This window comes from Merops nubicus, unplaced genomic scaffold (assembly GCF_000691845.1).
Source record: "Merops nubicus isolate BGI_N331 unplaced genomic scaffold, ASM69184v1 scaffold22440, whole genome shotgun sequence".
Taxonomy (NCBI): domain Eukaryota; kingdom Metazoa; phylum Chordata; class Aves; order Coraciiformes; family Meropidae; genus Merops; species Merops nubicus.
The window spans coordinates 222-13,092 of record NW_008581137.1 but is presented as its reverse complement, the minus strand read 5'-3'; the positions used below and the strand labels follow the sequence as shown (position 1 = coordinate 13,092).

Here is a 12,871-nt window from a genome sequence, read left to right as displayed (position 1 = left end):
ATCCGTGCCGCGCTCCCTGCTTCACGCAGGACGGCCTGAATTTGGCAAAAGCCCCAACTGCACAAATGCTGAAGTGGACTGGAAAAGAAGCCTAAATGGAGATCTGACAGCTCTTTTAGCAAGCTCTGACCTCCCACGGCTGTGATGCCAAGGAGTAAACCCAGTCTTGGACAGAGCTGCTGAGAGCTTTGGAAAAGAAAAAAAAAAGTCTCATAGTAGACGTGTGAATAAATGTGAGCGTGGTGCAAAAGGAGGTAAACCCATGGTCTACAATGTGCAAATGATTCTCCACTTGGAGCTGTAATTGAATGTTTGAGGAACAGATCACAGGATGAAAACATAAAACCTTGACAAATGGTGTTGAGGAGGAGAGGGACGGGGCGCTGTGCCCGCACGGCAACACCTCCTCGTGAGCTGTCTGCTGCCCTGAGAAACCAGCGCTGCAAGCACCAGGGGAAGGGTGGTGAAATGCACTGTCCCAGCCTAGGAAGCAGTTTAGGGAGGCCAGGAGAGACGTGCCACCAGACAGAGAGCCCAGGCTGACCCCTGGGCACCCTCCAGCCCGAGGCCACCGCTCCTACTCTCAGCGGGCACCACCGACCCACACGGTTACTTGCCTGGCTGTTAGCACGCAAACTGAACGGGGACTTCCCTGGCCACTGGTCTTCATGGGGCCACAACATCACTCACAGCTCCTTTTGGTCCAAAACGAGACACCCAGAGGGTCCTTTAAAGCAGAGGGTCTCCCGTGTATAAGCACCAATTTTCTGTGTAGCTCCTCCAGGAGGGGGACAACGGCAGGCCCCAGCGCCTCGTGATGCTGGGATGGCTGCACTGCCTGCTGGCACACAGCCTGTGAGGAGAAAAGCCCAAATGCTGGCCTACTACCAAACCCTCCATTTTTAAGAGAGGAGGGCAGGCCAGCACCCTGACCAGCCCGCAGCAGCAGGCAGCATTACACCCAGGAGCTTATTTTCCCAGCAGCATAAGCACTGCGGTGGGCCAGTCAGCACTGAGGCACCAGCCAGCACTGAGGCACCAGCCAGCTGTGCTCTGAGGCCTGGGAACAGCAAATCAGGTTCTCACAGAGAACAGCAGGTCAAACCAGGGGGGGGAGAAGCAACCCAAGTCAACAAGGTCATCTCCTAAGTGCAAACCTGCAGCAATGCACGTTAATTGAGGTCTCCTCTCCCTCCTTTCTGGGCAAACAGAAATGCTGCTAATTCTCCACACTCCCAAGACACAGGAGGGTGCCAGTGGCTTGGTTCCCCCTGCCCTCAGCAGCAGAACCTGCAGATAGCCATGAAGATTCACCTCCATACTGCAGACAAGTCCTTCCAGCATGAGCAAGGATCTGCTGTAGCTCCCCATACCCTTCCCAGCCACCCAGGCCCCTTCTGAGCCTACCTCCTCATGCATTAGAGACACAACCAGCTGCCCTGCCTTCCTGGTGTTCACACACCACCTTTCACTTAGGAGCTTTTACAGATACTAAGGCACAGAGTGACTTGCATAAGAGTCAGGAACACACCTCGTGTCTCTCAATTGCAGTGATTTTTCACACCTTTTCTTCCTGCTCTCTTGCATATTAAAATCACGTGAGTAGGCTGTGCAGAAGAGAACAAGGCTTCAGTTCCCTACTAATACTGAGGGTACAAATGCAAGTAGCTGTACTCCTAAGCCCTCCCCACCCCCTGCTTGTCTCAACAAGGTAGGAGAGCACCAGTGCAGAAGGAAGCCCTCCACAAGGGTGTTGCAAAGCTCCATCTTTGCCATCCCAAGACCTACAATGGGAGAGAAAACAGACGTGCCCCTGGGAAACCAGGAAAGGACCCTCAGCCACACGTCGCTCATCAACAGGAGTGGGGAACAACAGCAGCTCTTCATGCAGCAGGACCTCCACAGCCAGAAGAAACCTTGCCATGCCCAAGGTGAGCAGCTCAGCTGTGCACAGGGGGGGGTGCCCCAGGTCAGGCCCCTGGGCACGAGGGGCGGTTTGGGCTCCGAGCAGGTGGGAGCGCCTGGCTTTGGAGGGCAGGAGCCCCGAGCTCTAGGTGCAGCTGTGCCTCATGTGGAAGTTGACCACGTACTCGGCGTTGGTGCGCTGCACGGAGATGGCGAAGGGCTCGAAGGGGTGGAAGGTGAAGGCCACCAGGCGCCGCACCGTGTGGTTGATGGGCCGCCCCAGCAGCCCCGCCTGGATCTCGAACTTCAGGAGGCCGGAGTCACGGGCGTAAAATCTGGAAGGAAGAGAAAGTCCAACTGTGGCTGTTCCCCACTATCGACTTTGCCATCTGGGCTCCCTGCACGCAGAGACAAGGGGCCTGCTCAAGCCTCTCAGGAGCTCCCTCAGGAGCGGGAGGTCCTCAGCTGGGTGTCTGGCTCTTGCCTATGTGGGAAAGTCCCCCCCTAGCTTTCCACTGTCTAGAAAACCTTGACTTCATTTTAACATCATCAGGGTGAGAACTCTGCCTGTCATTTTGCTGACATAGCGGACTTGACAAAAGGGCCTAAGCTGGGTGCAGACCTCACCTGTGCTGGCTCTCCACCCTCTCTCAGTGCAAGCTGCTCCCCTTGATCCCCAAGGCAGATACACTGTACAGAACTGAGCTCGCTTCCCTCAGCAATGGCCTTCACCCCCAGGGTAAGGCTGCTCCTTCCCTCTCCTGATGCCACCAGGCAGGCTTCGTGCTGCTGCTCTTGTTCCTCGCCACGTCCCCAGTCAGTGGAGGGAGGTGAACAGCTCGATGCAGTTCTGCTCAAGGGTGCCAAGATGTACTTCACAGCTCGAGCGAGGCTTTGCAGCTCCTCTTAGACTGCCTGTAATGGTTTGAAACCTGCTGCCCCTGGTGGGTGGAGATCTGAAACCCTAAACCAGGTACAAGCCTGAATGAAAGGGGCGTACACCTGTCCTATTCCCACTCCCCTTTTCCTGTCTTCGGGACTTCCTGCCAAGGTCTATAAAAAGGGGAGAAAGGCACACCTCCTTTTTCTCTCTTCCTCTTGCTCCTTTGACCTTGTACCTGGGCACACGCTGCTCTGCTGCTCCCTGTGCTACACGTGGCCGTGGCCATCTTGGAGACCTGGGCCTGATCTGCAGACTCTTCCCTGCCTCCATCCACGTCCAAGGATTGTGCATCCAGCTTCAATCCACCTCAATCCAGCGAGATCCAGCACTGGGGAGCCTCAGCACAGCATTTGGGTTTTGTATATTTGGAAGTTTAATCTTCCTTGCCTTGTTGTTCCTACAACCCCCCTTCCCTGTTAAACCCCTTCCCTTCTTCCTTTCTGATCCCTGTTAAATAATATATTTCATTTTGTTAATCTTCAATTTGGTGCAAGGTTTTCATTCTTCCTGCCTTCCTTATTTACCTCTCTACCTGGGAAACTGAGGGATAAGGGAGGTGGGACACAGTTCTGCCTTCTAACCGGGACAGAACACTGCCATCAAAAAAGCATTAACAAGACAGGCTGGGCAGAAAGCACCTGCTGGACTGCATTCCACAATCACAGCAAGAGCAGTGGTCGAGGAAAAGCTTGCATCCTTCTGCTGTCACCCACAAACCCCTCTGTGGGTCGAGCTCATTCGTGCCCAGTCTAGGAAGTGATAGTCTAGGAAGCTCTTTGCTTCTTCAACCTTCTCTGCATGTTTTGTACAACCTGCATAAGCCCAGGTAACATCACTGCCCCGTGTTGCTGGGGGAAAGGGATTCTCCACAGCAAGCCCACCCTCTCCATGACTTAGTTGGAGGTTTCTGGGATGCTGTGGTGGAGGTTTTTGGGTGTGATGCCTTCACAAAGCAGCTGGGCTCTAGCTAAAGCCCTCACCTTGAAGCTGTCCCAGTTCATCTTCCCTGCTCTTTCAGTCTCAGGCACAGGATTGCCATTTTGCCTCCCAGCTGTTCCTTTTCCACCATCGCTCAGTCCATGTGGGTATTCTGCATTTTCCTCTGGTTTTAACTCAGAGAATGCTTTTAATCTCAGAGCACATCTCCCCCCCCTCCTCCCCCCCACCAGCAACACGATGCACTCAGCTCTCAGCCTGGAAGAAGGGGTGATGACAGACAGAGGCGAGGCTGCTTCAGGAGCAGACATACTCCACATTTTAACAAGACAGCCTATTGAGAACCTCATGTTCTTCCTGGAGGGCCACTCTCCTCTCCCTTCCTCTGAATCAAAGTGCCAGCCAGCCCTGCCTGAAAATTGCACACAAGAACCCAGTGAGAGAGTCACAATCTTGGTATTTGGCTTTTCAAAAAGCCCTTTCCCTCCTACACAAGGCTGGGTAGGCAGAGGGTCATTCTTTAAATAAAGCACAGTCCCCCATCTGCTTCTCTCTCTCCCCAATTCACAATAATTTACTACTCAAGATGAAGCTGTCTGTAATCTCAAAGATGTGCTCAGTTTGGTATTTTTAAATGTATTTTTAAAAGTGCTCTGCAATCAGAGGCCATTTCCATGGGCTCTCACTCTGGGGATAAATTAGGCACTGCAATATAAAATTGTATGTCAACAGAAACAGCACGACCAGCCTTTTCAAACTGTATGAAAATGGAAGATGTATCTGCAGACCAATTTTTTTGTTAAATGGCTCCTTATTAGCCATCTAGATGGATTTTAGAGACCCCCTGCTATAGGTAAGGCTGCGTTAGAGCCTCTTCCTCACAAGTGCCATCATTTCACCCAGTGAATCTCTCTTCAAGCCTCCTGAAAAGATACTGGAAGGCAGCAGTGATGGGGAACCTCAAGTCCTTCCTGCCTGAGAGCAAACAACCGCTGGTTTCTCAAGTGGCCAGAGTTGAGCCTTCTGGGATGCAGAAAAACACCAAGGGTTAAAAGGACACCGTGCCCAGAGATGCTTGCTGTAAAAGGCACAGAGGCCTCCCCACCTCAGACATGGTGCCAGGAAACTGCACACAGATTTAACACCCTAAGCTTCTGGAGGGTTTTGAATCCCAGCCAGTTGCAGGACTTAGATTACAAATCCTGTGACCCCTCCTTTCCAAGCCCTCTAACCACACCAGGCAGCAGCATTATTTTATCAGTCCCTTTGTTTTGTGTGTGAGAAACACAGCAGCACTGTTTCAGCTCCTGAATGGTTAAGGTTAGCGCCTCGTCTTCTGCTTACCTTCCAAAATCCAGGAGCCCCACTGCTCCCAGGCCCTATTCAAGTCCTAATTGACTCTGCACAGCTTTGAGCTTTAAAAGCTCTGGCTCTGAAACCGGTTTGCTCAGGGGAGAGAGGGAAGGTGGCACTTTGCTTTGTTTACTACAAAGAGGTAACCACAGCAAATGACTGCAGCTTTGCTCCCTTTTGTCTGCGGGAGCCACAGGCAGGTTGGCACTGGCAGACAACTGCCACCCTGCAAGTTCTCCTAACGTCAAGCCCGACAAGGGGAAAAGGGCAGGCTTTTCTCGGCAGATAACAAGGGAGCTGGAGATCAAACCAAATCATACAGGCAGAAAATTCAATTAAATATACATAATTTGGGAATTGAGAGCGCCGGAATAATCAGAGGTTCCCCGCCACCTGAGTCAGGGCCAGGGGAGACATGAAACCACTTTTTGAGAATGCATTGATGAAAATAAAGTTGGGAAGGCGGCCAGAACGGTCTCCCTAGGCTGCCTGAGGCCCCAACATGTGTGTAGTCACTAAACAAAGCACTTAGACTTTGAAGCCTCTCTTTGTTTTCAGAGCATAGGTTTGCTTTTGCAGCGCTGTAAGAGGAAAGACTATTCTGCCTGGAGAATTCAGCCTCTTTGAGCCTTTCAGGCCAGAGATGCTGGATTTTCAACCACTAGTACTTGCAGCTACGACCGCAGCCAACAAAAAGAAAGAAATATCTTGGTGTTTCTGCAAGAGGCATTGCAAACAAACCTCCTTACTCCCAAGCTCGGACTGATTCCTTCTGCCAGCGTCGAGGACTGGGACAGAAGAGGCACAGAATAGCCCTTACACCTGGCTAAAACTCCTATTCCAGAAACAAATTTCCCACAGGTCACAGAACGAAGAGGGGTATGAAGTGGAATGCAGCTCCCAAGGTGAGAGCTGTAAACAAGGAAAGTCTGAGAACAGCTAAATCAATACCACAAGCATTCCAAGTTAACACCTAACCCAGCTGCTCTTTTATCCACAGGACAAACTAGATCATCCTTGCCAGCTGAATCCATATGCTTCCAGCACAGGAAAGCAGCCATGCAGACCCCTATCACCCCACAGCCCAAACACAACAGCAGGACTGCAAGAAGAGGAGGAGGAACAGGAGCATTCCTACGGGAAAGGCTCGGGCTTTGCTACCCAAACCCTCCCCAGGGCAGCTCTGAGAGAACTCCTGGAGAGCCCTCCCACACATATAAGGTAAAAGAGAGGGGCCAAGCTTCACGGGGCTGCTGCAGTAAACCCTCTGGTGAAAGGATGCTGTACGACAGGCCTCCATCTCCTCCCTTTCCTGGTGCCCCAGTGGCAGAGGTGATTTCGGAGGACTCTCACCCCTCTCCTCGGGTACAGCTTCTTGGCCTGCCCCATACCTTATAGGGTGATCACCGCAGGTCTTGGGCCGCTCCATGACTGACACCCACTTGTCATCATAGCTGAAAAGGGAGAGGTCCAGGTAGGGGCTGCCACTGTAGGACTGGGCGCTGATGGGGAGCTGGCCCAGCAGCCTCCTCACGGCCTCCGTGTGCCCTCCGTACTTGGCGTTCACAATGGTGTCCTTGAACCTGCAGCAAGCCAAAAACACCTCTTACCAAGGCCACGGGGGAGCAGCACAGCTCACAGATAAGGGAGGGGAAGGGACAGGGAAGGAAACCAGCAGTGGTGTCAGAACTGAGCCAAAGATGTATGGCAGTGATTCACCCATCAGCTCTGGTGACCTTTCTAGCCTCATCGTTACCGCTGCTGCTCTCAAAGTCCAAAGTGACAGGAGGACAAGACTGTGCCTACCCACCAGGTCTGGCCCCAGCTGCTCTGCAGGGCAGGAAATGAGCAGCATCAGAAACCAGGAGAGATGGATTAGCAGCCAACCCCAGTTTTACCAGGAAGCCTGGAAACAGCATAGGGAAAAGCCAGAGGGTTTCACAGCAACAGTTGAGCCCTTAATGTTGACTTGAGAATCTCCCCCTGTAGCCGCTATACATAAAGGGAGAAACCTTAGATGAGGAAGGACCTTGATGAGAAGCCTAAAGCTCTTCAGAAGCCACAGTGAGCTGCAAGTTCTTTCTGGTGGAGAGATTAACACAGGCCAGATTTCTCTTTCCAGGTAAAATTTGAGCTTTCTGTGCACAAGAACAGCCAGATTACCTGCATGGATGTCACCTATCAGGGAGGGTAAAACATTTCCATTTGACCAGAAACAGCCAAACGCCAGCTCACGGTGGATTATGCTCTGTTATACTTTGCTATGGAAGGTAAACACTCCTGTAACAGGCCCTTGTAGCCAAGGGGACAAACAGATTCTTCTCTCCACTTGGAACACAAGGCAGGAGTTGTTCTTGGGGTGTCTGTGGTGAGTGCTCTCGTTCTCTCTCCCACTGAACGTTATGGATTTCCTGACAGGCAGCTCGAGAAAGTTACAAACATAGTCAACTTCCTCTTATTTATGTGACGACAACCTAAAATCAACAGAAGCTTCATGCCTGTAAGGGACTGCCAAGTACTTTGGATGATGTGACACAAGTCGTTGGAAGAACAAAACACCCTGAGTCACATAAAAATATGTTGCAAAAGAATTAACACACTCTGCCTCATTAAAACCACATCTGACTGATAAAGCACGTTCTAGAAACTCAGGTTATTTTGATATCTTGTTCAGCTTTCACAATAGCTCTAGGCAGGTGAGTTTCCTTTCTCCCAGCACAGTTTGACAAAAACCACAAGCTTGTGACTGATGCTGGAGAAAATGCTACAGAACAGAGTCTGATACAGACTAAATTCCGAGAACACCACTTGATAAAAAGACATCCAATTGGATGATACTATCATCTTGATAAATCTTATCTTCAGGGACCTAAGCTACAGGGCAGTAACTCTTTAATAACCTCCAGAAGAGCTACTGCTCAGGGAGAGCCGGAAACATCTTCCTCCCAAAACTCCTCTTCCTTCTTCTTGCCACCACTTTATTCCTTCCTGCAACGCAACAGATGCTGTGAAATGTAAAACCAGATGCACGAGGCTGCAAGGTGAAGCGTGCACAAGCCAGACCTTTGCAGCAGCCTGAAGAAACTGGGTTTTTTTCTGAGGGTTCAGGTGGTTATTTGATACTAGCCTTCAGGTGACGGGGGGCGAGCGTGTGTCTACACGGAATAAAGCATGCTCCGAATGGCTCACCGGCGCTGGATCTGCCTGGCAAAGTTGTTGCTGGAAGCTGAGCAGGGGAACTGGACGGCCTCGCTGTGCAGGGTGGCGTTCCTGAAGAGGTCACAGAAGTTCTCAAACAGCTCCAGCAGCTCGTCGGACGTGTTCTCAAAGACGGCGATAACCTCGGTGGTCACCATGTTGTACACGACGAAGAAGGAGGGCTGGGGAGAGAGGCAGAGGCAAGGGGTTAACCCAGGAGAGCACAGCTGGGAAGCTGTCCCCTCCTCCTTCCTGCATGACACCACAGACCCTGCCCAAACTTCTCTGCAGCGCAGGAGAATCCCACATCCTCACACTCATCCATTCCACTATGCGACAGCCTCAACAGGGACCAAATTATCCACCTCTTAGCTGTGATTATTTAGGAACAAAACCTAATGGGCTTCCCGTTTTTCAGCTCAAACTGGACGTCAAAATTTCTGATTTCGCTTTCCCTCGGCCCTCCATCTAATCCAAAACATTTCCTAAAGTGCCAAATTTAATTCTCATGCCTGCTGACAAAATTATTTTAAATCCAGTCCTAGCTGGGCACAAATCCTTTTTCTTTTCTTTTGAGTAGAGATGTTATTTTCTTCCCCTTCTTAATACTTCCATCACACAGAGATGAGCCTTTTCAGTGTACCGTGCACTACACCACTGCCCACAAAAAGTTGTGCCCTCCAGGCACCCCACTAACAAATGAAAACCTAAAAGGCATTAATGACTCCTTTTTAATGGACCACATTCCCATCCCAGTGGGAAAGGTCAGATTTAATCCTTGGTCATCAAAGGCAGCAGTCCCTGGAGACAGGAGTGCCAACACCCCAGCACTCCAAAGCAAGGACCCGCCCCTACCTCAAAGGTAACTTAATTCCTGCGGAATACGCACAGGGCTGGTTAAATCTCTGCCAATAAAGGTAATTTCTAAATGCTTCGCTTCTCACTGCCAAACAATGCTCAGGGATGACGGCAGGCACTCTGCCCACCCCGCCCACCTGCAAATATCACAAGGTTTGTTTGTTTTACAGCCCCAAAATAACCCGGGATAATACAAGGCAGCCCCCACGCATCAAAACGAAGCGCGCTAGAAGAGGTTACTCACTAGAGCACTGCCTGAGGAGAGGGAAGCCCTTGTGAAAGGCAGGGCTGGAGCAGAGAGAAAATAAGAGGAGACAGCAGAAGGGAAAGCTATTTACATCACTGAAGGCTGCAGGGAGTATCCTCCAACCTTAAATAAAAGAGCTTCTTTGCCAGAAACGTCCACAGGATGCCCCTGAGTAGAGAAGCTACACTCAGTGCTTGCCAGTAGCACCTGTAACAGGCAGAACATCGTCACGGCAGGGGTGGCACAAGTCAGGTGTCCCTGAAATCATGCAGCAAAGCTGCCAGGTCTATCAACACGAGCCTAGAAGAACAACAAAACAAAGCTCCATATACACAGCACATCATCAAACGTCTTGATGATTCAGTGCAGACCCTGAAAATCCAACAATGAACAGTGACTTCCTCAACCTTCCTGGCAGAGGAGCCAGAGAGAGGGCAGGAGCCTCAAACTGGATGAAACCTGATGTTCCTGGCTGACACATTCAAGAAGTCATAGAATCACAGAATCATTAAGGTTGGAAAAGACCTCATCAAGTCCAGCCACCAACCCAACACTCCCATGACCACTAAACCATGTCCTGAAGTGCCATGTCTATACTTTTTTTTTGAATGCCTCCAGGGATGGTGACTCCACCACCTCCCTGGGCAGCCTGTTCCGAAGCCTCACCACTCTTTCAGGAAAGAAATTCTTCCTAATATCCAGTCTAAACCTCCCCTTGCACAATGGAAACCCATTTCCTCTCGTCCTATCACTACAAACCTGGGAGACCAACACCCACCTCACTACAACCTCCTTTCAGAGAGTTGTAGAGAACAATAAAGTCACCTCTCAGCCTTCTCTTCTCCAGACTAAACAACCCCAGTTCCCTCAGCTGCTCCTCTAAGACACGTTCCCCAGACCCTTCACCAGCTTCGTTGCTCTTCTCTGGGCTTGCTCCAGCACCTCAATCAATTTCTTATCCTGTGGTGCCCAAAACTGACCCAAATCCTCAAGCTGTGGCCTCACCAGTGCTCCATCCAGGGAAAAAATCAAGAGCTGTAGGTACTTTGTGAGCCAAGTTTTCTTTAGGAAGCCCTAACACAAAGCCTACGTTCAGGCAGGTCTGCAGAGACCACTCCACACCCGGAACTATCTCCTGGAAGGACTGAGAAATGAGATGCTTTTCCTCCAGCATAAAACACCCCGTGCAAGGGCAGCAGCAAACCACCAAACAGCCCTCAGGTGAGGAGGGGTGAGAGCACGCTGCAGCAAAGCAGGCACAAAAGCCTTGGGAACCACAGTGGAGCACCAGGCCCACCACAAAGCCTTCCAGCAGGCTCAGGAGCACTCTTCCAGACAGCAGCAGCAGCGAGCAGAACGCTGCAGGCCACTTCCACAAAGCTTCACTGTTTCTGAGGCAGCTGCTCAGTTTTACACAAATGGGTAAAATTCATTAGATTTGAGCCTCACCTACTCCCTCCCAAAGGAACTCCCCGAAACAAACACCACATAGGAGAAAAAACAAAGCAGAGTCATCTGCCAGGAGGGATTTGACTCAGGCAACACACAAAGAACTACTGGCTATTTTATCTAGGATCTAAGTCCTGGAACTGGCAAAGACAGGAAGGAAGAGGAGGAGGAGGTATGGAAGAAAAACACCTAGGGAACAATCAGACCTACACACAGCACAGCAATTTATGGCAAATTCTTGCTAAATGCTTTGAACAGAAGAGACCCCAAGCAGATCAAAGGAATGGAATAGGTTAGAAAAGTACCTTCCTTCAGTTTCACAGAGCTCAAAAGCTGACCACCACTCCAACAGCAGGGAAGGGATGATCAGCCTGTGAGAGGGTGAAATGTCTGTTGGGACCCAGCACCAACTGAGCTACATTTGCTCTAATTTGACTTCTTTAGTACCAAACTAAAAGGAGAAGCAGTTGGCACACTAGCTACATCTAAGAGCTGCCACTCCAGTTTGGGAGAGATCATAAACACTACCACTGTGTGTTAGATACTAACACTATTCACTTCTCACTGAAGCTCTAAAGACTAAGTAGGCAGAACAGAAAAGCCAGTTCTCCTGGGTGAAAATGAAGACTATTCTATTTCAAAAACATACTTGAAGGTACATGAGAAAAGGCAGACCCAAACTCTGCCACGTCAGTGAGCTGTATGAAGTATCAGGCAAAAAAGAAATCAACTGGGGATGTGGGAGAGGGCCCAGCACCTGTGAGCATGGGGAACAATCCCTGGAGAAAGGGGACTCGACAGCCATGTTACACCCTCCCTCCCATTTTTAGTTGAGAAGGAGGTGATGAAATTCATGAGAAATATGAAAGTTATACAGTGTCAGAGGTGTCAAAAGGTCCCAGGAGAACAAAGTACCAGGGATCCCAAAGGACAGCCTGTGGAAACGCAGCTCAGGGCACTGCACCCGCGGGGGCACGTGCCCCAAGGCACCAGGTAGGAGGGAGGAGGTACCTGGGAGGGGTCTGTCACCCGCAGCGTGACCACATCTTCACTGGTGTACTTGATGAAGAGATGGTTCTCATCCAACAGCTGCATCTTCCACATGCGGAGCTGCCTCAGCTGGTCGAAGTACTGGAAGAACCTCCTTTTGGCTATGGCGCTCCCGTCCTGCTCGGCCCTCCTCCACAGGTACACCAGCAGCCTGTGCTTCAGGGAGTTGATGAAGGGCTCCTTGTAGGGGTTGGCCATGCCCGTCTGGGTGTCCCGCTGCACCTCGGGGTACACGGCAGAGAGCGTCAGGAGGTCGTCCTCGTAGCAGAAGCGGCCGATGGTGCGGACATCGATGAAGGTGCCCTCGGGGGTCACCTGAAAGACGTGGATGGTCTGCTGCTGCACGGAGAGAACGGCCAAGATGTTCTTGTAGAGGTAGAGCCCCTGGTTGTGGGACAGGATGACCTTGTCGCACTTGAAAGCCCGCGTGTCGCAGAGCCTGCCCGTGTGGAGGTCGATGATGTGCAGGGAGTAGTCCTCCAGCGGGGAGCGGGGGTTGGGGGTGACGGACTCGCTGTTGCGGTACACCTCGAAGAAGGGCGGGTGGGGCTCCTCGGGCAGGTAGGCGGCCGAGCCCACGATGACGTAGCGGCAGTCGTCGGTGAAGAGGCTGCACTCCCGGTTCAGGTGCTCGCCGTTGGAGGCCACGTTGGTGATGTGCAGCAGGACGAAGAAGCGCTCGAAGAGCCGCCCCCGGATGTTGACGGCTCTCTGGTCGTTGCCGTTGGCCAGGATCTCCCCCTCGTAGCCTTGCAGGAGATCTTCCGCCGCCTGGCAGCCCTGGTACTCGTAAATCTCCAGGGAGGTCTGGTCAGAGGAGAAGGCGATGAAGTAGCGGCCGTCGGGGGAGAACTTGCGCAGGAAGCAGGGCGGCTTCTCCACGTTGACCACGGTGAAGTTGGGGAAGACGTTCTGGTGGAAGACGCGGACCT

The 12,871-nt window shown here is 51.5% G+C and overlaps 1 protein-coding gene across 1 annotated transcript in view; it reads right to left on the bottom strand.

The window, feature by feature from the left end:
* Positions 1-2,050: 2,050 nt before the first annotated feature.
* The window catches only part of DET1 (de-etiolated homolog 1 (Arabidopsis)), a 10,913-nt gene continuing 92 nt past the window's right edge, over positions 2,051-12,871 (bottom strand). Inside the window, 4 exon segments of the mRNA XM_008948877.1 lie at positions 2,051-2,240; positions 6,529-6,720; positions 8,327-8,517; positions 11,901-12,871. The exon segment at positions 11,901-12,871 is cut by the window's right edge and continues 17 nt beyond it. Coding sequence (XP_008947125.1) covers positions 2,051-2,240; positions 6,529-6,720; positions 8,327-8,517; positions 11,901-12,871 — 1,544 coding nt within the window.